Source organism: Salarias fasciatus, chromosome 18, assembly GCF_902148845.1.
Source record: "Salarias fasciatus chromosome 18, fSalaFa1.1, whole genome shotgun sequence".
Classification (NCBI taxonomy): Eukaryota; Metazoa; Chordata; class Actinopteri; order Blenniiformes; family Blenniidae; genus Salarias; species Salarias fasciatus.
The window spans coordinates 19,277,986-19,300,407 of record NC_043762.1 but is presented as its reverse complement, the minus strand read 5'-3'; the positions used below and the strand labels follow the sequence as shown (position 1 = coordinate 19,300,407).

The 22,422-nt window shown below is 44.4% G+C and overlaps 3 protein-coding genes and 1 non-coding gene across 5 annotated transcripts; 3 read left to right on the top strand and 1 right to left on the bottom strand.

Annotated features, from left to right (window-relative positions):
• The first annotated feature begins 599 nt into the window (after nucleotides 1–599).
• LOC115405715 (zinc finger protein 628) lies at nucleotides 600–5,477 on the top strand. The gene is made up of 4 exons (XM_030115395.1): nucleotides 600–847; nucleotides 1,132–1,271; nucleotides 1,350–1,443; nucleotides 3,982–5,477. Exons 1-4 carry the CDS (start codon nucleotides 610–612, stop codon nucleotides 4,935–4,937), a joined length of 1,428 nt encoding a protein of 475 aa, XP_029971255.1. The 5' UTR covers nucleotides 600–609; the 3' UTR covers nucleotides 4,938–5,477.
• Nucleotides 5,478–10,098: 4,621 nt separating this feature from the next.
• Nucleotides 10,099–10,204, top strand: LOC115406198 (U6 spliceosomal RNA). The gene has a single exon (XR_003933511.1). It is a non-coding gene; the product is annotated as a U6 spliceosomal RNA (small nuclear RNA).
• A 4,654-nt stretch (nucleotides 10,205–14,858) lies between these two features.
• Nucleotides 14,859–17,198, top strand: LOC115405943 (E3 ubiquitin-protein ligase TRIM7-like). The gene is made up of 7 exons (XM_030115753.1): nucleotides 14,859–15,305; nucleotides 15,394–15,711; nucleotides 15,796–15,888; nucleotides 15,980–16,064; nucleotides 16,139–16,228; nucleotides 16,464–16,511; nucleotides 16,601–17,198. Exons 1-7 carry the CDS (start codon nucleotides 15,039–15,041, stop codon nucleotides 17,098–17,100), a joined length of 1,401 nt encoding a protein of 466 aa, XP_029971613.1. The 5' UTR covers nucleotides 14,859–15,038; the 3' UTR covers nucleotides 17,101–17,198.
• Nucleotides 17,199–17,206: 8 nt separating this feature from the next.
• On the bottom strand, nucleotides 17,207–21,635 carry tox4a (TOX high mobility group box family member 4 a). Of its 2 annotated transcripts, none has more exons than XM_030115750.1 (9): nucleotides 21,202–21,635; nucleotides 21,064–21,129; nucleotides 20,128–20,418; nucleotides 19,777–20,022; nucleotides 19,198–19,536; nucleotides 18,985–19,065; nucleotides 18,270–18,905; nucleotides 17,961–18,103; nucleotides 17,207–17,877 (listed from the first exon to the last, which is right to left on the bottom strand). In XM_030115750.1, exons 1-9 carry the CDS (start codon nucleotides 21,304–21,306, stop codon nucleotides 17,820–17,822), a joined length of 1,965 nt encoding a protein of 654 aa, XP_029971610.1. In that variant the 5' UTR covers nucleotides 21,307–21,635; the 3' UTR covers nucleotides 17,207–17,819. The 2 variants fall into 2 exon arrangements, with proteins under 2 accessions (XP_029971610.1, XP_029971612.1); XM_030115752.1 differs by having other exon boundaries at nucleotides 20,128–20,415.
• Between the last annotated feature and the right edge of the window lie 787 nt (nucleotides 21,636–22,422).

Sequence of the window (22,422 nt, the reverse complement as noted above, 5' to 3'; positions counted from 1 at the left end):
TGTTATTCGTCTGTCATTTTATTGATGCTTCATGTGAAACATCCTGTCTCATTCTCCATTGATCCTTCCATCTTCCTCCACTTCTTTCAGCATGGCTCTGCAAGATGCTGGAGATCACCTCAGTCACCTCTGTAGGCATTAGGTACATCTCGGAGAGGTTGCCAGTCCCTCACAAGGCAACAGAGAGACAAACAGTAACACAAGCAGTTACCGGCATCAACTTCATAACTTCATATCACCTGTGTTTTTGACTGTAGGAGCAACATAAAAATAAGGATCCAGTCTATCTTGTATGGACATTTTCAAAATTTAGTTATTCCAAGCCTAAAAAAAAAGTACAATACAGTACAATATCTCCTTTTGCGGGGGTTAATTCAAAGTAGTTTCAGAGCTGTAAAACAATGCCGTTCAAAATGTGTAGTAACCCTCCAGCTTCACTGCGCATGCGTGAACCCCAGGCGCCCCTCCCCTATCCGCTGCCCATGTGGTTGTAGTTGGTAAATAAAGAAGTGTGTGGAGCGTCCAGATTTCTCGTCGGCGTGAATTTCGTTTTCTTTTCTCCTTTTTTTTTTTTTTTTTTTTTTTTTCCTGTGCGGGGGAGCAGCCGGCATGTCGACGGGCGTCGTGACTCTGCAGGCCCAGGTGGAGTCGGTGCTGGGGAGGCTGGTGAAAGCGGCCACGGTGGAGTTAACCAAGCTGTTCGAGAGCAGATACCAAGCCTCGGCTGGGGGCGCAGGCCGCGCGGAGGGACGAGACCCGGAGGCGCCGTGCGGGGCGGCCGGGGACACGAAGCGGAGCGTCGGCGTGCAGGTCGACGCGGAGGCGTACCCGCCGGCGGCGTTCCCAGGTCGGTGCCGTTCCTGCAGCGTGTTCTTCGAGCCCGCAGCTGTGCTGCAGGACTCGGGCTTCACTGTGCAGATCTTCCCTCCAGAAGTGCAGAAATGCATGCAACAAGTTCCGTGGCGTCTTTACGGCGCTTGTTTAATGCATGATATTCGCGATGGTGTTTCGAGCTCGGAATGTTGACTTGCAAGTGGCGAGGGGCTTTTTAACTCTTGCAGGGTGGGGGAGTTTCGCGTTAAGGAATGCGCGCTCGACTCGTTTGTAACCCTCCCCCCATTCTCTCCACAGAACTCCCCCTCCTCCCCGATGCGAGCTGTTTGGGAGATTACAAGCAAGAGGCGCTGGAGGATCAGCCGAGCCCATCAGAGATCTCCCTCATCGAAGCCAATGGCCATGCCGACCCCCACTGGCTGCCCACGATGGAGCAGGTCTGTAGGAGCTCACCCTGCACGGTTCAGCTGGAAGCTCCGGGTTCTGTTCCCTCACAGCCTCACGCCTCTCCGCAGATCGTGGCAGAGACCCTGGATATGGTGGAGTTCAGGATCCTTGATATGGAGCCTCTGCCCGACATTGATGCTGAAACAGAAGATGTTCTGCAAGGTAAGATCTGGATCATGCTGTCCAATAGGACAAGATATACAATCCAGAAGTTACTCTTTAAGGGTGCATCAAATAAAGACATCCTGTAAACAGTTGTGCTCATAAATTCACACACCCAGGTAGAATTTATTTAATTCAATTTTAAGTCATTTTTCAGAGACTGTGAATGATAAAGGGAAAACTTTTATTTTGAAGCTCATTGTTCGTGGTTGGGTGGAGGTATTTATTGCCAAGCGACTTTGTTTACTCTTTTTAAATCTTTATGACAGCAGAAACTATCCAAATGACCCTGCTCTAAAGTTGACATACCTCTGGAGATTTAGGGCTGATAATATACACAAACAGGTTTGAATGGCTACAGAAGTCACCTACCTGTGCTCTGATTGTGTGTGATCAGTGTGTGTGTGTGTGAAGGTCAGTGCGCTCCTGACACACTGGCATCTTTCACCCAGTGCTGCACTGATGTTTCTTGATACTAAGTAAAAAGATCTATGGGTAAATGTAATCGAACTTAAAAAAAAAATCTAATTTGAAAATAATAAACTCAGCTGTTTGTTCATAAATTATTTCACCCAACCACAAACCACGAATGAGATGCGGAACGGAATCTCAGAAGAAGCTACTTGATCTCCGCTGATGTTTTATCGTCTCGTCAGCACCGTGCAGGATGAGGGCTGGAGAAGAGGTTCAGTCACAGTTAAAACGTCCTGAGGCGGGGCCTCCTCTAACATAAGAGTTCTGTCTTTGGTCGTCTTGGTTCTGAGCTGTCGAGCTTTGCGGGGGCAGAGCAGTGAGAGACCACAGGACTGGTTCACTTTTCATCTGACCTTGCTGTATGTTCTGTGTTGCTGAGCTGAGAGTGTGTTTTTGTGTGGAGTGTGTGTGTCTTCTGACTTCCTGCACCTGTGGCAGGGAGTACTTGTATCTCTCCGTTATCTCTGTGTCCCTGAGTTCTAAACACCATCTTGCAGGAGAGCCTTCTCACATACCTCTGTGCTTTCATGCTTATAATAGTTATATGTGAGTGTTCCATTATTCTGTAGTAAGTTACTCACATATTTTATGTTTGGAGTTATTGGAATATAGTAGGTAAACAGAGTAGACTGAATGTTGCTTCTGAGTCTTTGAATTAAGACATGGAAACCATGTGATGGTAATGATAACGTGAGCTTACTGTATGCTGAGCCTGGCTCAAAGGAGATGCTTATTATGAGTCTGTGGAGCTTAAAACCTTTACAAACCACTTGCGGCAGTAAATAAAATGTTTTCAAGCAATCAATGGATGAATGGAAAAGCACAGAGAAACGCCTCCAGCTGTCATTCAGGGTGTCTAGGAAATGAGTCTTCTGTTTTCCTGCATCCTCACATTTGACTAACTCTTGTGAAATATGGAAAGTTATCACAGAAAGGTCGTGTTTTCACAAGTCTGCCGTCTTCATGCATTCTGGCAGCGGCTCAGCTTTTCACCGACGATGAGAACAAAACCTTTTCCAGATTAACGTCTTCAGACAGCAAAACTCAGCTTGGAGGATTTAAAGGGGCTGTATCATGCTTTTTTAGCTAGTCCAAACCCTTAGAAATGGCATTAACATGGTAATAGTTTATTTTTGGCGCAAAGGAAAAGTAAGATTTTCTGGGGCTAATTCTGAAACCCGGAAGAGAAAACGCTCTGTTTCACTGAAAATCCCGCCTCTCCCCCTGTGGACTTTGACTGACAGCGTACTTCAACCAATCAGCGCTTCAAAACAAATACGCTGGCTAGCTTTAGCTCTTTAGCTCTAGCTTCTCTACACGCGAAAACGTCTTCTCCTGTTAGAAACTCACCAAGCGCAGACCCTTCAGACTCTTGCTCTTGCTTGACTGTTGCTTTCAGACGATGGTTAAAGTTTATCTCCGTAATCAGAGTTAGAAAAAAGCGGCAACGCTGTTTGCCGAGGGCCTGTGGGAGGGGGGCTCAGGGGAGCCATCTTCTCTGTGTGACGTGAACGTGGGAAACAGAGCGTTTTCACGGGTGCGGGAGGGGCTGCCTCTCTGAGCAGCAGAAACACGAGCAAAGTTCAAACAGGCAGGCACGAAGGAAAAAAATGCTTTGGAGGTGTTTTTGGTGAGTACATAACTATATAACAAGGTTAAAACATACAAAAAGTGAATTTTGCATGATACAGCCCCTTTAAGCAGCTTGATCCAATCATTTTTGATTCAATCATCATCATTGTCTTCCAGTGTGTTTTAAGGGTGGATTTTAAGATCCTAATATTCACAGTCTGGACTCTCAGTGGCTCGGGATAATGCTGTTGACCTTATAATGATACACCAGTGTGAAGTTTGAGATCCGTGGCCAGTCAGGAGCCTTTCTGCTGCTGTATTTGCTCCCAGACAAGTGACTTAGAAAGATTCTTTAATTATCATTTTATTTGACTTTCCTTTCATTTTCTTGATTTATGTCCAAGAGGTTTGTTGTAATCTAATATTTTGTCACGCATGATAAAAGGTCCACAGTGTGCTTCGTGATGAACAAATCCTTTTCATCTTTTGCAGCGGCTGAAGAACCCGAAGTGGAGACCTCGTGGTGTGAACCGATACAGAACTCTCCGGCTGGACAGAAGCCCCTCGTGGTCCAGGCAGACACCAGCCCCCCCACATGTGAGGGGAAGGTCAAATTTGTCTGCCCGTTGATCCTGAGGCCGGACTCTCCAGAGCATTCTAGTGACGGTTCGAAGGCGCAGGTCAGGCCCGAGCCTGAACAGGCCCGAGCCAGCACCGCCAGGGGCGCCGCGTACAGTCCGTCGCCGGCCGACGGCGCCATGACCCCTGCACAGACGGCAGAGGTCAAACCGGAACCGCCCTCTGAAGACCCAAAGCTGCTGCTCCCCTGCTCCGTCTCGCTGCTGGACGTCGGCTCCGTGTCGGCATCCGTCACACGCAGTCAGAGCGACGCGGCTGCTTCTCTCTGCGAGAAAAGAGGTTTTCCCCTACCCAGAGACCTGCGCCTCCATCAGGGCTCCCACACCGGCCGCCGTCTCTGCTGCTTCACGAAATGCGGAGACGGGTTGTGGCGCCTGGCGGAGGGCGTGACCAGCTCCCGCGAGGGACACGCCTGCAGCGCCTGCGGGAAAACGTTCAAGAGAAAGAAGGTCCTCCGTCGACATCAGCGCTTCCACACCGGAGAGAAGCCGTACTCCTGCAAAGTGTGCTCCAAGACGTTCGCCCTGAGGAAGAGCCTTCGCCGCCACCTGAGGTTCCACACGGGGGAGCGGCCGCACGCCTGTTCAGTGTGCGGCAAGAGCTTCCGCCTGCGAGACAATCTGAAGGCACACCTGCGGTTCCACACCGGCGAGAAGCCCTTCAGCTGCTCCCTGTGCGGCAAGACCTTCAGGATCATGAGGAACCTGGAGACGCACAGACTGAGCCAGTGCGAAGCGTTCGTCCCTTCGTTCAGGACTATCGCTGGGATGCCAAAGCTGCCAAACAACGTACCGCTGCCTACCTCATAAAAAAACAAAAAAAAAACCAAAACACTGAATCACTTTTGTATTCAGCTGTAAAGGAGACAGTTTTCAAAGCTGAGAATAAGACAAAGCTATAAAGAGACCCTGCTGCTTTTTTTTTATATATATATATTTTTAAGCCATTTGAAGATGTAGTTTTGTAATAACGAGAAGGGAGTTGAAGTTTGACCTTGTCGAAAGCAAATATCTGTGTGTTTTTAAAATGTATATGTATGGCATTTCATTTTATGTCTGTGGACCAATATTGAACTGAAAACCACTTTTATTGATCTGCAGAGCTGGTCAGGTATATGTGCTGAAAACCCCGCTGCACAGAGATTGCTGTGTTGTAAATGGGTTTGTTTACGTGCAGCTTGTCCATCAAAGCCTTGTCCTGCTGTTGTGTTCAATGAATGTTTGTAGACGTCGCTCTACATCAACTGAATGTGCAAAGAGTTGCTACACTGTCGAGATTACATAAGATACTCTTGTGTAAGTTTTTACATTCTTTATACTGTAACGTCCATTTTAAAAGGTTGTATTAAAACATTCCACTCTTAAAAAAAAACGTGTGTGGGTTAATTAAACTAATCTGTAGTCATTTCAGAATTTCCATTAAAGTAAATTTTGCATATATTTTACAGTAAGATGCATCAAGACAAACAAGTGTAAATAATTGCACTTTTTAGTTTTCCGTTTCCAGATTAAAATAGTTTTTCATTTCAATTTAATCTCAACATTGATTCATTTTCTAAATATTCAAACTATGTTTTATGTTTCATTTTGAGTGGTCTTTGTCAGACCTCAATAACACCATATTTTAGTATATTTTTGTAAAAATACTTTCATTTATGTAATACCACTAAACTTAAACCATTGATAAATGGACACCAACTACAACCCTATATTCTGGATTATGTCCCATATTAAGCAGTATGTAGAGAACATGACATTCAATACCTTCAACAGGGCTTTGTAACAACAAACTTCACCAAATCACTCACGCTCATCCAGTCACACACACACACACAGTGAAGACTACTGTCGTGCAAGGTTCTTGCACATCATTGAGAACGACTTGGGATTCCCTGACAGCATCCGAGACACTTCGACACATGAACAGTGCAATGTGGAATTTAACTGCCGACCTAGAGACTCTGCACGGGCAACAGCCTCTCACTGGCACAATCATAAAGAACACATTCTTTTATTACTGTCCAAAAAACTGACATAGTTTCACTTTCTGTTCACACACTTTGTGAGTCTATGCAAAGTTGCGCAAGTTCAGGACGCACAGGACCCCCGAACTGTGGCTCTGATCCTGGCATTCAGTAACAGCCAACGCTGTAATACGACATGAGGTAAATCAAAATAAATGATCCACTTGAGTGTGTGGTAGATGTCAGCCTCCTCTGCCCTTTCCTCCATCATATCCTTTAAATGGGTCACAACCAGCTGCACATAGATGGTATTTCCTGGAAAGTCAGGGAGAGAAAAGTAAAGGAGCTCGGTGTAAAATAAGATCTTCCAGTCATCTAGATCTCGAGCAGCTTTACTAGAACGGTGACCTGAGCCGGTCAGGTTTTCTCAAACACGAACAAAGTAGAAAGCTCTGCCTTCCATTCTTCTTGTAGAAACTGTTCAACAGGTAAGGCTGACTGACTGATATATCTCAGTATATGTGGTGGTCTTATTCAAGTTCAATCTATTTGAGGATGCAGATGATTTAAAATTCAAGTTTGAATTAAACTCTAGTCAAAGTCTCCACCAGCTTCCTCCAGCCAGGTCACCAGTCTGTCTGATCTAAGTAGTCCAGTAAAAATAGTCATCACGTGATTATCTGTGTTTAACCGGGCACAGTTCAGGAACATTATTCCGGTTGTTTACAGATTAAATTGAAGGGTTTGTCCATGTGAGAGACTCACACACTGGGACTTTCACTCAGTGGGGATTAAGGAGGTCTGGAGAAATTTAGGCAATTTTTTTTCTCTCTGATGGAGGAAGAAACCCTCACCGATCTCTTTCCTGATCTAAAGGAGTTGGAAAATAATACTGGGAGGAAAATACCGGCGAGTCTTCTGATTTGGATGAGAGATGCTGCGGAGGTCGAGGACGGCTGGAGGTGTGATGTGGGAGAGAGAGGAAAGCAGGGCTCTGGTACTGGTTTCACTGACAAAATGAACAACTTAAAACAAGAGATGGTGAATATGTCTAATCACCTTAAATGTTCGGGTTTTGCACTGAACATTATCTTTTTATACCAAGAAAATAAAATAAATATAAAAGTACATACTGGTTGCTCTCTCTCTCTCTCTGGCATTGTAAATGAGTCCAGTTTCACGCATGTGTAGCGTGGCACAAGGCAAAGTTGCACTCCACTACACATTTAATTTGAATTTCTTTTATTTTGGTTCTGTTAAGAGCAAAAATATGTACTGTTCTCGGAGTGTAATCACATTCTAACACAAAAAAAGTATGAACTCCTTCACAAACATTTAAACAATGAATCTTGTCTGCAGCATCCTATTCAGACCAGTTTAGTGATTCATTGAATATTAAGTTGTTTCTTACATACAGGTTATATACAGCTAATCGTGTCAACCAAAAATTGTCAAATTAACCAAATCAATCATGTACCTATAAGTTATTCATTTATGTGTCCATTAACTTCTCCCGAACATCGCAAATTCATGTTTCTTCATCCCTGCTGCTTGACGGCTTGTGGTCGCTAGGCAACCAGTGCTAACTATTAGCCGTTTGTAGCACATCCCGTCGATCAATCAAGAAACATTCATAAACCACATTCCATAACATGCGACCGAAATCATGAACTGAAACATAACATATTCATCTATCAATCACACAGTTTTAACTCTGGCTTCTTACTTGTAAAGAGCAAAAATATGTATTTTAACATCACAGTTGATACAGTGACTTCCGTGTGTGTTCCCGTTCTCGGAATGTAATCACGCGAGACTATCCCTATACCCGAACATACCGTGTAGCGAACGCGCCCTCTACTGGTCAGAGTTAGACACTGCTTTATAAAACAACAGTTTTATACAGCAGCCCCCGAGACACGGGCTTAAATTTCTCGGCGAGCATTCTGATTGGCCAAGATGGGCTTACTTTGATCGATACTTTTTCATCAAAAATTCAATTTAGTGATCTGAGTATGCCTCAGGAGAGAAGAGGAACTGCAGGCTAAAATCACACCAAATCTGTTATCAATCTCATGTCAAGATCAGGAGCAGACTGGGGCGAAAAAGAAGCCCAGGAAATCTGATGATGCAGATGATGACTGGCCCACTCTCGAGGGGGCAGCTGGAGGTGCTGCCAGTGAATAATGTAACACCATAGACTGGAAGAAGGAGGCGAAAACAGTAGACATGTAAATATTCACGAAAATTGAGGTCTTTATTATAACAAATTGGGACCTTTTTATGCTTCAATACATTGCAATACATTTTAACATTGTGAAGACCGGTGAATATTCAAGTGAGAAAAACAATAATCATAATAGTCAACATATCCTCATCACATTACTAAAGGAGTACAAGATGTTAAATGCCTGAAATTTATCAGGCCCAGAAAAGGTATAAATAATCTGAAAAAAACAAACAACAAAATCGACATCTTAGGGTGCCAGAAATAGTAGCAATTCCGCCAATCACATGAAATTAAACCAGCCAGTGTCGTTACATGAATTTGTGGATGATTTAAGGTCAACCATCGCTATCTGGCTTATAAACACTGAAGAAGGATGAAGCAGCCCACCTTAGCAATTTACTACCAGCCACTGCGGGTTGTTAGCCTAAAGTTGGTTAAAATTCCTATTCAGGCTGAGATGACTTACTTCAATCAAAGAAAAATTTGAATACCAGAAAGAAAAGTGAAAAGTGTTCATGAGTGAGGGACGGATGGAGCGTGAGATTGACAGGCGGATCGGTGCAGCGGCTGCAGTGATGCAGTCGTATCGGTCCGTTGTGGTGAAGAGGGAACTGAGCTGAAAGGCGAAGCTCTCGATTTACCGATCAATCTACATTCCCACCCTCACCTATGGTCATGACCGAAAGGACAAGATCCTGGATACAAGCGGCCGAAATGAACTTCCTCCGTAGGGTGGCTGGGCGCTCCCTTAGAGATAGGGTGAGGAGCTCAGCCACCAGGGAGGAGCTCGGAGTAGAGCCGCTTCTCCTCCACATCGAGAGGGAACAGCTGAGGTGGCTCGGGCATCTGTTTAGGATGCCTCTTGGATGCCTCCCTGGGGAGGTTTTCCATGCATGTCCCACCAGGAGGAGACCCCGGGGAAGACCCAGGACACGCTGGAGAGACTATGTCTCTCGGCTGGCCTGGGAACACCTTGGGATCCTCCCGGAAGAGCTGGAGGAAGTGTCTGGACACAGGGAAGTCTGGGCATCCCTGCTGAGACTGCTGCCCCCACGACCCGGTCCCGGATAAGCGGTTGAAGATGGATGGATGGATGGATGGAAAGAAAAGAGGGCAAAGTTTAAGTTCATGAAGAGTTTGTGTTGTTGTTGTAGAACATCGATAGGTTGTTTACATTTGATCTCTGACTGACACACACACAAAAAGAGGATTTATGGTCTTGGTTTTTGGCCCCCGAGGACGAATGAAGCGCTCACCCCTGGTGCAGTGTGTCAGACTCCCAGTAGATGGTGCTGCTGCCCCGTGCACCGACCTCCATGGCCCTGAGACGCTCCCTGCTCACTGCATGCAGATCAAAGACAAGAATGCTCCTCACCCCCCAATTTAATTTTTCTATCAACAGGGGGTGGAGTGTGGGGTTGTAGAGACACTGCGGGATCAGGTCCATGGTCCAACTCCCTTTCAAGCGCGGTGATGAGACGAAACTCAGTTCTTCCTGCAAACCCTCCAACCAGCTTCCTATGACGTCACTCTTTTGTAAATATTTCCCATCATGCACCTGAAAAAGTCAGACAGAATCCGGATCAGAGGGACTAGAACTGAACCAGGGTCTTACAGACCCCTCAGACTCACCCGATCCCCTCCCAGAACTTTGTGTTGACAAGGTCCCGTGAAGTAGAGGTCCTGGTCTGGTCCAGTTTCTGGTCAGGTCCCACCGTGCGTCTGAGGGTTCTCACATCTCTCATTCATAAAACCCACTCTGGCCTTTGGTGCAGTCGTGCGACTTCGGTCGTGCATATACTAAAATTGGAACGATACAGAGAAGATTAGCATGGCCCCTGCGCAAGGATGACACGCAAATTCGTGAAGCGTTCCTCATTTTCATTTATTATTTTCATAAATATACAGGACAAACAGCACCACCCTGCCTCAGGAGAGAAAAGGAACAAACAGCGCCACCCCGCGCCTCAGGAGAGAAGAGGAACTGCAGGCTGACTGGCCCGCTCTCGAGGGGGCAGCTGGAGCTGCAGCCAGTCAATAATAATAATATAACACCGTAGACAGGAACATGGAGCCCAAAACAATACACATGCGAATATTCGCGAAGGGATACTGACATATTCTTTGACTCGAGGCCTTCAAAATAACAAATTGTGCAGGACATTTTACCGTTTGCAACAAACATTTTCTAGATATTGAAAACTTGAATACACACATCAGCAAAATAACCCCGGTCTTTAGTCTAGAACCATTTCATAGTCAATTTATCCGATTAACAACAACAAAAAAGCAGCTGACGTTAATACTGACTTGGTTTGCAGGCTGCTGCTAGCTACACTAGCTAACTTAGCGCGGTGTCTCGTTTTAAGCTTCTGATACTTATATAAACTTTGCTAAATAAAGTTTTCCAACACATTCACAGCAAATTACGCTTAATCAAACATTACCATACCTCTCAATTGTCTGAATCCGTTTTTATCCCGTTACAAAGAACGTCGTCTCTGTCCCGTGTCTCCGGAGCTGCAGGTGACACGCGGATGCCGCGTGTTCGTCTCGTGACTCCACTGATCCCAGACCTGCATGGTCACTTTAAAAACTTCCACAGATCAGAAATCGGCTCTCTGCAGCCTCAGTCCGACCATATTGTGGTAGTTAAAAGTGTAAAACTGTCTGGATATGTCGGTCAGCCATCACCAGTGATTGGCAGCATTTCTCTTGTTTCTTGTGTAGACGAACTTGGTCAACTACCTGTCGGATTTACCTATCAGAGCCTCTGCCAGGACCTCCTCCTCCTTCGCTCTCGCTGTTAAATCGCTTTAATGTGTGATTGAATAGGATTGATTCCTGCTTAATGTGATCCATGTGTCTTTATTTACATCAAGGATATGTTGCACATGACTTATTTTTTCTTAATAAGATTTTATTAATTTTCAAACATATAAATGAACAAACAACACAAACACTGAGCAGGGAGGGTACACATCGTCAATCATTAGAAAAGATAAAGGAAAAATATATCTATATATGTATATATACAAGGCAGAAACTAAACAATATGGGCATCATTTGACATTCAACAAGCCACCCTTTTAAGAATTTACTCCTGAGCCTTTTAAAACAGTTTCTTTTATATTTCCAGGCAAGTAATAAATAAGGGGCTGCCACATGTCAGTAAACAAGTCATAATTTCCGGCCAGTCTAGCACCTATTCTTTCCATTGGCATAATTTAAAAAAATTTATTATACCAATCAGTGACAGTTGGAGGTTTGCCCATAATCCACTTTTTCAGAATACACTTCCTGGCCAAAGCAAGTAATTTTTTAAATAATTTAGGATGTGGATACAAATCCTTATGGGCAGTCCTAATGAAAACTGGCCTGGATCTAAACAAAGTCTACATCTCAGAATTGCGCTAATTTCTTGAGATAAGCAAGTCCAAAATTTTAATATTCTAGGACAAAACCAAAAGCAACGTAGATATGTAGCTGGTGACTGCTTACATTTCAAACATGAAGATGATCTAGAAGGATCTATTTTATTTAAAATATAGGGTGTTCTATGCTGTCGTTGAAAGATCTTGAATTGCATTTCTCTTAAAGTATTACTTATAAACACAGTATGAATATCGCAAATAGATTTAAGCCAGTCATTTTCATTGTAGGGGAAGCCAAAATCTTCCTCCCATTTTCTAAAAATACCATCAACACTGTCCTTTGTATATTTTTGTAGAACACCATAACAACGTGAAATAAACCCCTTTAACAATTTGAAGGTAGTCATTAAACTCTCAGTAGGGTTAAGCAAAGGCTAATTTACATACTGAATTCTTACATGGGAACAAATAAAATGGCGAGCTTGAAGATAAGCGAAAAAAAGCATTGTTAGACAGGCCATAGGCCCCCTTTACCTGAAGAAAAGACATCAAAGTCTCTTCTTTACTAAAAATGTCTTTAATGGTACGAACCCCCAATTTATACCAATCTTGGAAAACTGCTCTATTCCCACCAGGAGAAAACTGCCGATTATTAGCCAGTGGTGATAAAAATGAAAAAGAACCTTTCTGCCCGAAGTGCATAGCCATATCCCTCCAGCTCGTCATTAGATTCCAAACTATGGGATCACGACTTAAATCAGGTGAAATTTTTAAGGCTGTAATCTCACCTAAAAGATTATAAGGGGTGCATGACCATGATTCTATAGGGTCATCTTCTTCATTTAGGTAGGACTGGATCCATTCTCGAATAATTTGTCCGTGACAGGCCGAGTTGTACATCCTGATGTCTGGAAAAGTCAAACCTCCTCTTTCCTTTGGCAATTTTAGCCCTCTTCAATCTTGGCGTTTTACCTTTCCAGATGAAAGTAGAGAAAACCTTTTCAATTTCTAAAACTCTTTTCTTTGATGAATATATCGGTAGCATTTGTAAGGGAAATAAAATTCTAGGGAAAACATTCATTTTTAACAAATTAATTCGGCCAATCCATTATATTGGTAAGTCTTTCCACCTATGGTCATTCTGAATTTTCTTGAAAACATCCTGAAAATCAGATTTCAATGTTGTGCCGATACATGGAGAAATATTTATTCCCAGAAAGGAGAATCCCGAAATGGACCAGGAAAATGGAAAGTCAGTTAAAGATAGAGGGTCTTTTCCATAACCAAGTGGGAGCACAGCTGACTTAATGAAATTGATTTTATAGCCACTAAGTATCGAGAAGTTTTGAATTGTTGTCATCAGTTCAGGTATTGATACTTCAGGATCAGAGACAAATGACAGAATTTCATCTGCATAAAGTGCAATCTTAAAAGTTTTATTATTCCTTTTGAGTCCTTTAATACTATTGTGAGATCTGATAGCCTCAGCCAGGGGTTCTACTGCTAATGCAAAAATTAAAGGCGAGATAGGGTCGCCCTGTCGGGTTGATCTACCCAGAGAGAACTCAGAGGAACATATTACATTTTATGAATTAAAAACAAAAACCTCTTCAGATAAGGAAGTTGTTTTGTTGATCAGACTTGAGTGAATTTTAAGGTTGTATTTTGTGAAACATATTTGTTTCATTTCTTTTTGTGATTATTCTGCATATTTTTCCATATAACTGTGAAGTTTTGTGCAAACAAAGCAGCTTGAAATCAAGGAAATGTAATGGTTGTAATTAAAGTTGTTATTATGGGGTGGTGAACTTTATGTGTTTGTCATAATTACATTGATCTTGTCTCTGAATATGCAAAACGATACATGTGGACACTTGGGGAAGAACTGGAAATACTAAGAAGGCAGGAGTTTGGGGAGGATTAACATGTTTGCCCCTCTCAAGTGAGTTGAAAGTGTGTGTCTTCCTCGGGTAAGACATACATAATTTGGGGAAAAAAGAAAATGTGAAAGTAAAACAATACAGTAATAAGTACAGGAAACAAAATTAATGAGGAAAGAATAAAAAAAAAAATCACCAGATAAATAAATGGGCTGAAGTGTAAATGACAAAAAAAAAAAAAAAAATGTATATATATATATATATATATATATATATATATATATATATATATATATATATATATATATATATATATATATATATATTTATATACAAAAAAAAAAAACAGTAAAGGAGTAAAGAAATGTGAATGTTGTTGACTAAATATTCCACTCAACATAAAAATTAAAATAGAAAAAAAAACACTTAATGTCGATCCAGTGCCATCTCTGGAGGACCGAAACTGTCATAATTAAAAATAAATACAGAAATATAAAAATGGGTCAATAAATACATTTATGTGCGAAAATAAATCATATAAAATTAAATAAAAAAATTAATGAGAAAACCTGTGAAATGTGACAGAATATATATATATATATATATATATATATATATATATATATATATATATATATATATATATATATATATATATATATATTATGTGTATATATATATATATATATATATATATATATATATATATACATATATATACACATATATATATACACACACACACATATATATATATATATATATATATATATATATATATATATATATATATATATATATATATATATATATATATATATATATATATATATATTCTGTCACATTTCACAGGTTTTCTCATTAATTTTTTATTTAATTTTATATGAGTTATTTTCGCACATAAATGTATTTATTGACCCATTTTTATATTTCTGTATTTATTTTTAATTATGACAGTTTCGGTCCTCCAGAGATGGCACTGGATCGACATTAAGTGTTTTTTTTTCTATTTTAATTTTTATGTTGAGTGGAATATTTAGTCAACAACATTCACATTTCTTTACTCCTTTACTGTTTTTTTTTTTTTTTTGTAAGGGATCGTTCCCACGGTTGTTTTTTTTTCCTTTCAGGAGCAGGGATTTAATGAATGCGGTGCCTTGTTAAGTTAAAAATCGATTTTTATTCGGTGGATTTGTATTATAACTTTTTATTTTATTTTTTCAAACTTTTTTCGGTCACTGTTCTGCACGGATCCTGAAGCCTAAGCCCCGCCCACCAGGAAGTCCAACTCCGCGTTAGTTTCACTTCTAGCAGAGTGAGAAAGAAAACAATCCGTCCTGTGGATTTAACCACTTCTAGCTGTCAGGGTTTAATACTCGTTCAGTTTTTCTGAGCTCCAGTCTTGCGCTGAACTCCCGGTCGGCTGAAGACGGGTTCATGAAGTCTCCACCGGCGGGCTCAGGATGGAGGTGCAGGACGCCACCTGGCTGGAGGAGAAACTCAAGTGTCCCGTGTGCCACGACGTCCTGGCGGATCCCCGCCAACTGCCCTGCGGACACAGCATGTGCATGAGCTGCGTGGAGAAGCTGCTGGATCACGCCTCTTCCTCCTCCGAGGCCCCGCTGCGCTGCCCGGACTGCCGGGCGGACTGGGGGCCGGTGGTCGCTCTGCAGAGGAGCTACACGCTCAGCAGCATCGCGGAGGACTTCCGGCAGAACAAGAGGATCACGGTACTTCTCACAACTGTTGCTTTGAGGCGGGTGCCGAAGAAGGCATGATTGCTGATCAGATGTGTCCTGTGTGTGTTTTGCTCTGGAGGAGAACCAGAGGAGGAGTGTGTTCTGTGACCTCTGCCCGGATGGGAGAACCTCGGCCAGCAGGACGTGTCTGAAGTGTGAGCTGTCTCTGTGCACGGAGCACGTCAGGGACCACCAGCAGCTGCCGGCGCTGGCAGGCCACCCACTGGTCAGTCCTCTGGGTGACCTTACGGACAGGAGGTGCCGGCAGCACGGGGACGAGGTGCTGAGATACTACTGCAGCTCCTCCAGGCGCTACATCTGTAACATCTGCGCCCTGGAGGTCAAACAGCTCAACGTGGCCGCCGAGGCCTCCGCTGTCCTGCGGCGACAGCTCACCGTAAGCTGGACGAGCTCACAGTCTTCACTCCATCACGGCGGTAATAAAAGAGGATAATATCAGTTTATCTGTGTTTTTCAAAAGGAGTATATGGACCAGCACTTCGAAACGCTGCAGGGGCAAATTACAGATTTCACTGAGTCCGTAAGGAAGCTGCAAGATGAGGTTCAGCATGAAGTGAGCCTTATTTTCTAAATCCTCACGCTCATTCTAATAAGTTTTTGATTTCAATGGTTTTAATATCGAACTCGTGTTTCCCTGAATGTAGAAGCTGAGGATGAACCCAGGACACCCGCACCTCAACGGCGTCACGGTGGTCCTGCTCTTTCTTTGGTTCATAGTTTTATACTACGGTAAGACTCTTTGTTTGCTACTATTTCTTCTGAATGCAGTGTGCACAAACCTTTGACTTTTTGTTTCTCACCAGCTTACAATTTCTCCGTGGAAAACCAGATGTTAACAGAAGCACTGAAGAAACAGCAGAACCACAGATCTCACATGTACTCTCCCTCTGAAGGTGAGGAGGGGGGGCTTCAGGACCACCGGACAGGTTGAAGCTGTCTTACAAGAGGCATTATGTTTCAATGAAGATTAAAAAAAAATCGTTTGTAGTTTTTACTTTAATGGTTCATTTTTACTTTAGTAAAGAATGTAATTGGTATTTGGATTTTCAAGTGAGAAAAAGGAAAATGTGGGTAAAACAGCTTTTAAATTTTCATTTAAAAGCGTAACTGTCTTTAACTTTTACTCAGAACATCTTTTGAATCAACTGCACAAGCCGCCAGAAAAGGAGCATCAAGGTACAAAACGACACCTGACTTTTTGTTAAAAACACACGATGAACCCAGGTAGCAACCATCTCCTTACAAACGGTGAATTGTCTCCTCAGGAACGCCGACGTCGGACTTGGATACGACCGGCTGTTCTCTCGGGGCCTCCGCTGATCTCCAGACGCAGAACGTGAAACCAGGGCTGGAAAACCCCCCGAGGAAGCTCTGCACCGACGACGCCCCGCCGCTCTCCTGCTCCCAGTGCTTCTCCTCCGGCACACACGTCTGGGAGGTGGAGGCCGAGGGCCGCTGGGACATTTTCGTCTTCTACAAGAGCCAGGACAGCGGCGCGGAGTCCTGGAGCCTGGGACACGACGGCGAGGGCAGCCTGTTTGCCCGCCACAATAAAACCACGACCCCCCTGGCTGCGATGCTGGCGAGCAGCCGCATAGCGGTGGCGGTTGATTTCCAGGAAGGCCGCATCGCATTCAGCGCCGTGGGTTTCACCGCGACGCAGCTGCACGAGTTCAAGGCCGAGCTGACGCAGCCCGTGTGCCTGAAGGTGGAGGTCAGTCCTGGAGACGCTCGCAGCAGAGCCTCGGTTGTCAAAGCTGCTTGATGGATCGCAGCAGGTTCGGCGAATACCGGATCAGAGCCGTTGGGATGTGCGGTGTGTTGAGCTGAAGGAGAACATGAAATAAAGCACTGGAGCCAAAACATGAATCAGCAATTTTGTCAATTTATTAGGAAAACATGGCATATTTTAACTGATCTGGACTAAATGTTTTACAAAACATGAAGGCAGTAATGAGCTCGGAAGGCCTCGAACCCGACAACACCGAGTAGTGATACAAACTCTTCTCTGCCTCGGTCTACAGCGGCTGAATCAAACCAGAAGCAGAGTTGTGAGAGGCGATTATCACCTGAAAACAATTAAGCATTAATATATGAAAGCGTCATGTAAAAAAAAGTTCAGATATTACTCTTTGTTCCTTTCAGCCTTTCTCCATCCATTTCAAGTAAATGGCTGAAATAGTCAGGACCTTGTTTCACACTCGTCTAGCTGCCTGTCAGTCCCTTGACCTTTCTAAACGCTTTTATACTAAAACATAAAACTAGACAGTTATACACACGCTACCATGTCCTGTGATAACAAGGCCAACTGCATTTGTGTCGATTCGTTGTGCTTTGTGCAGTCTTAGAAACACTGACAGTTTTTTATCTTGGAAAAACTGTCAAACCAGGAGTTCATAGTTCAAACAGAAACTTTACAGCGTCTCCATCGTTCTGCATCGAGAGCTGGTTTTAAGTGATGACTGGATCAGTAGCAGGTGAGTTTCACTTCACTGTCCCCATGGACTGGTTCCTGATGGAGCACCAGGCCTTGAAGACGTCTCTAAAAACCGAACAGGACAAATCGTGATCCGGAATATTCTCAAATGCTTTGTAAAGAAAGAAGTATTCAGCATCTCTACAAACCTGCAGTGAGTGGCCACGCATTCGTTGCTGCAGTATTCTCGGTCCCAGTCTTCACTGTCCACGGCGGGTTTGTTGCAGCCGGCCCTCAAACACAGACTCTTCCTGGTCGGAAGACGGCTGGGCCCATTCCTGCCCGTGTCATCCTGGAGCGAAAAGAGCAACCAGTAAGGAAATTAGTGCATCGATGGTGATCATGCAACACGAGTGTTATTTCCTTCATCCTACGACAGAAAAAGTGCAAATATAAAACTGTGGAAGGACTGAAGAAGGCCTGTCAGCAGCCGGAGGATAATAAATCTGATCGTTTACCTCTTCGGAAGGAATCACTTCAGTGACGACGTCCTCGTCTGGGCTCCCTGTGGCGACTTGCACAGAGACGACCGATGCGTTGGCGGCGTTTGAGACGATGACGGGCAGGGCCTCCTGGCCTTGAATGGCGGCGGGAACTATTTTAATCTGCAGCGGCGGTGGAGGTGTGGCGGTGACGGACACGGGGAGGCCTGGCGGGGCGCCTCCCTCGCGCGGTTTGGCCTGTAAAGGCGGGGGCGTCGGGGCCATCTGCTGGAGCCGCGGCGGCGGCGGGGCGCTCTGCATCTGCTGCAGGGGCGGCGGCTGACGCGAGGCGCCCGCCACCACAAGGGTGGGCTGCAGGGCTCTGACGCCGCCGGGCAGCACGGTCACCACCTGCCCCCCTCCCTGCAGGATGTGCTTTGGGATGATGATCTTGGTGATGGTCTGGGCTGGGGGGGGTGCGGCCACCGGGGGGGCGGAGGCTTTGTTGGCGCCCGTGCGGGAACGCGTGGCCATCTCAGGAACGTCCAGGATGATGTTGGAGGCACAGATGTTGGTGATGGTGTTTTCTTCCACCGAGCGGACGGCCGCAGGAGGCGGGTTGACCTCGGCGACGGGCGGTGAGGGGGAGGTGTCCATCTCCTCAACAGCCGGCTGCGGTAAGGTCACAATGGAATGAGAAGAGTTGAATGAAACGGACCAAAATGCTTTTCTGTGAAGGTGTGGGTGTTACCTGTGAGAGCTGATTGGCTCTGTAAGCTGCAAGTGCTTTCAAATAGTCCTTTTTGGCCGTTTCCGTCTTTCTTTTATACACCTGAAGGACACAAACAAGAAGCATGGTTGTAATTGGATTATTACATAAATAATGCACCGACTGTTAAAATTACCCTCCATACATTTGTCTATAAATGATTGATAAGGTAGCAGTGAAATGATAAACTCATACCTGCTTCTGTTCTTCAGCCAGGCTGTCCCACATGGAGGCCACGATCTTTGAAACCTCCCCAAAAGAGGCGTTGGGGTTCTGACCTTTAATGGCGGCCTGCGTGTCTCGGAAGAACAAGGCGTAGGCTGAAACTGGCTTCTGCGGCTCGTTGGGATCTTTCTTCTTCCGCCCTCCCTTTGCGCTCGCTGCCGCGGTCGCCGAGGCTAATGACGCAGGCTTCCCGCCGCTTCTCCTCGCCGTGGCCGGGGACACGGACGACAGGGGAGCTGGGTGGGAGGGCATGTGGGAGAAGACGGAGGCGGAGGAGAGAGACATGGGGCAGTCCACCAGCACGCTCCTCTGAGGGAGGAAGAAGGCCGAGAGGGGCGGAAATGTGCAGATTAGCAGTGGGATTTAAAACACAGCAGTGAATCATACAAAAAAACATAAATCAGGATTCAATTAAAAAAAAATGAATAAACATGAAGGAAATATTGAAGCGTCGACTGATTTGAAGCGTTGAGACTGTACAAGAATCAAGACCATCGGCAACCAGTTCGCTATTATCAGTCACATATCAACAATGTGCTCTAGTCTCACCTTGAAGTCATCCATGTCTTCATCCTGCAGGGAACCGGCTGGAGACGGAGTAGCAGACAGCGGCTGCTCTGGAGCCTCTGAATGATGTCCCAGGTTGTCGCCGCCAAGTCCCAGAACCAGCTCCGACTGGTTGATGGTGGAGAGCTGAGTGCTTCCCAAGAGACCGTGGCCAATGTCGGCGAGCTGAACGTCGATGGTCATGGGGGATGAGCTGCTGAAATGGGAACCACCCGAGTTTCCCAGTTCCTGTTGGTGAAGAAATAAACAGCTCTTTAATACATAATTAATACAATAACCTTCTAATCACACCACACAGCGCAGTGTGTGACAGTACAGAGGTTTCACACTTACTAGTGCAGAGGAGCTGAGTAATGCTGCCCCTCCAGCCTGGCCCATCGTACCCAGGTTCAGCTGGTCCAGGCCTTGAGAGCCGGAGTTTACAAAGGTGGAGGCAAAGGAAGGGTCGTTGGCTTCAACCACCAGGTTACTAACAAGACTACGGGAGCCAGAGGATCCCCCGGTACCGTCTGACAGCTCGAAGTGGGACACTGCATCGCTGATGCTCAAAGCTGGATCTGGATCCAGAGAGATGGGTGGGATCTCAAAAACCTCGTCCCCGAGGCTGGGAGTGTGGAAGGTCTGCTGTAAGCGACAGAGAGCAAAGGGTCATGGCCTTTCACACTGAAGGGTACAAGATCAGCCAGAAAGTTAATTTCACCATTTATGGACACAAATAAATAAAAGATATTTGTCAGGTATAATTTCTGATGGGGGCATCTTCAGAAGAAGCCCAACAACTGAAGAAACATTCCTACAGCTAAGGACAAACCACAGTAACATTTATTGAATGTAGTAACACCTGTTACCGCTCCATTATATCCTCAGTGTATTTAGTAGTATTTATTGTTGTGTTGTTTCACTGTTGTATGACTTGAAAGCTCCAGGAGAAGCTCTTCATGTTATGTTCTTGACTATAATAACTATAAAAGGATCTGTTTATCCATCCATCACATTAAAAGCAAACATCTCAGATTAACTCGTAACTAATGCAGACACAGGTAGCACTAAGTTGGACAAATCAGTACTGAGATGGATGCCACGTATTCAAATAATACAAAAGGAGAAGTTTTAGATTGCAAATTAACGACTTGCAGAATGAGCGTTTTGCATGGATACGTGTTGGGGGGGCTGCTTTGTCTTTGATCCATGAAAACCTTCTTTCCGCCTCTGCAGACTTTAACTTAAAGCCCAGTTTGATGAGCAGGGGGCTATCTGTTCAAAACTCACCTCTGCAGACAGAAAAGGGTGTCCAGCTCCGCTGATGGTCAGGTAGCTATCACTGCCTTCTGGAAACTGAAACAGACCACAAGCATTTACCAAAGTAAAGTGTGACTGTCGGTGAACAAATCCTGCAGCAATAATCACCTTGCTCTCCTCGGAGTATCCACCATAACCCCGAGAGTCCAAAAACTCCGGATCAACATTCTGAGCACAGCCATCCGATAGGTCAGAGTAAAAATTAAGGTCCATCTTGAACCAGATTCTTATCGCAGTGTGTATTTTGATGAAATTGTTTTAAAATCTGCTTTTGTCCATTTGGAACACAAAACCCGCATGTTAGCTGGCGCCGCTAACAGTTAGCACGCTAATCACATCCAGTTAGCATAACGGTTAAAGAGGCGATGCTAATCTATGTTCACTTTAGAGGACCGGGAAGAGCTGGGTCGAGCGGTGAATGGAGACTGGAGACCCCCGAATAACACAAATACGGGCGAAATACAACGGGGTGTGAGCCCACTGGCCAAAGTTTAACGGCGACACAAAACAAACCCATTCATACACTGCCGCTGTTAGCACACTCCCCACACTGCACCCCGGAGCCGCGTTCAGGCCCTGTCGGGAAAAAAAGCATGAATCCGCACGGTGATTCAGTATTTTTGTTAACATCATCTTTTAAAAATAAAAAATGACAATGGGAAAAAAATTCAGACAGGGCAATTTAAGAACCCAAGGAACAATCTGACAGGAATTGATTATTATGGCCTGTTCAAACGTTCAGTTTTTTTTGATGTAGAAATTTCCGTTTATACTTGAAGGCTACAGTAAATATGACGACAATGTAAAACCATGAGTTGGACAAAGTGGTGTATGAAGTTCAAAGTGTGTCTTTCTCCAGAAAATCTCAAAGATAAACTTATGTCACATCTGGTCCTCCATATAATTCAAACTATTTTTAAGTTTTTCAAAGCATTCGTGGTTTTATTGGGGTTCAGTTCAGATAAATACTCAAAAGTATTTTGACAACCATCAGAATAGACTTCTATTCAAAACATGCATTAAATTGCAATCACAATTAAAGCACTGTATGTTTCGACAATTTTTCTAACAAATGACCCCAATTCACCTCAGACACATAAAGCAACCAGTCTGCATGAGGTGACAAAACACACTTTTCTATGAAGAATTTGAAGTGTGACAAATGGAGGAAACAAATTTCTGTCTTACCTCACTTGTCAAGCACGTCAATCATATTTTTGTTCTCGTCCGTCCTTTGAAGCGCGGCCTTCTGACAGGACTGAATTACCCAAACCACCACTGTGGCTCGAGTCTCACCGGAGGGATGAAAGCTCTTTGTCATGCTACTAA

Coding starts and splice junctions, on each gene's coding strand:
- LOC115405715 (XM_030115395.1), top strand. CDS start 610: ATGTCGACGGGCGTCGTGACTCTGCAGGCCCAGGTGGAGTCGGTGCTG. Junction 848..1,131: donor CCCGCCGGCGGCGTTCCCAG/GTCGGTGCCGTT, acceptor TTCTCTCCACAG/AACTCCCCCTCCTCCCCGAT. Junction 1,444..3,981: donor AACAGAAGATGTTCTGCAAG/GTAAGATCTGGA, acceptor CATCTTTTGCAG/CGGCTGAAGAACCCGAAGTG.
- LOC115405943 (XM_030115753.1), top strand. CDS start 15,039: ATGGAGGTGCAGGACGCCACCTGGCTGGAGGAGAAACTCAAGTGTCCC. Junction 15,712..15,795: donor TCCTGCGGCGACAGCTCACC/GTAAGCTGGACG, acceptor GTTTTTCAAAAG/GAGTATATGGACCAGCACTT. Junction 16,512..16,600: donor GCCAGAAAAGGAGCATCAAG/GTACAAAACGAC, acceptor TTGTCTCCTCAG/GAACGCCGACGTCGGACTTG.
- tox4a (XM_030115750.1), bottom strand. CDS start 21,306: ATGGACCTTAATTTTTACTCTGACCTATCGGATGGCTGTGCTCAGAAT. Junction 19,537..19,776: donor AAGACATGGATGACTTCAAG/GTGAGACTAGAG, acceptor TTCCTCCCTCAG/AGGAGCGTGCTGGTGGACTG. Junction 17,878..17,960: donor TGCGTGGCCACTCACTGCAG/GTTTGTAGAGAT, acceptor TTCGGTTTTTAG/AGACGTCTTCAAGGCCTGGT.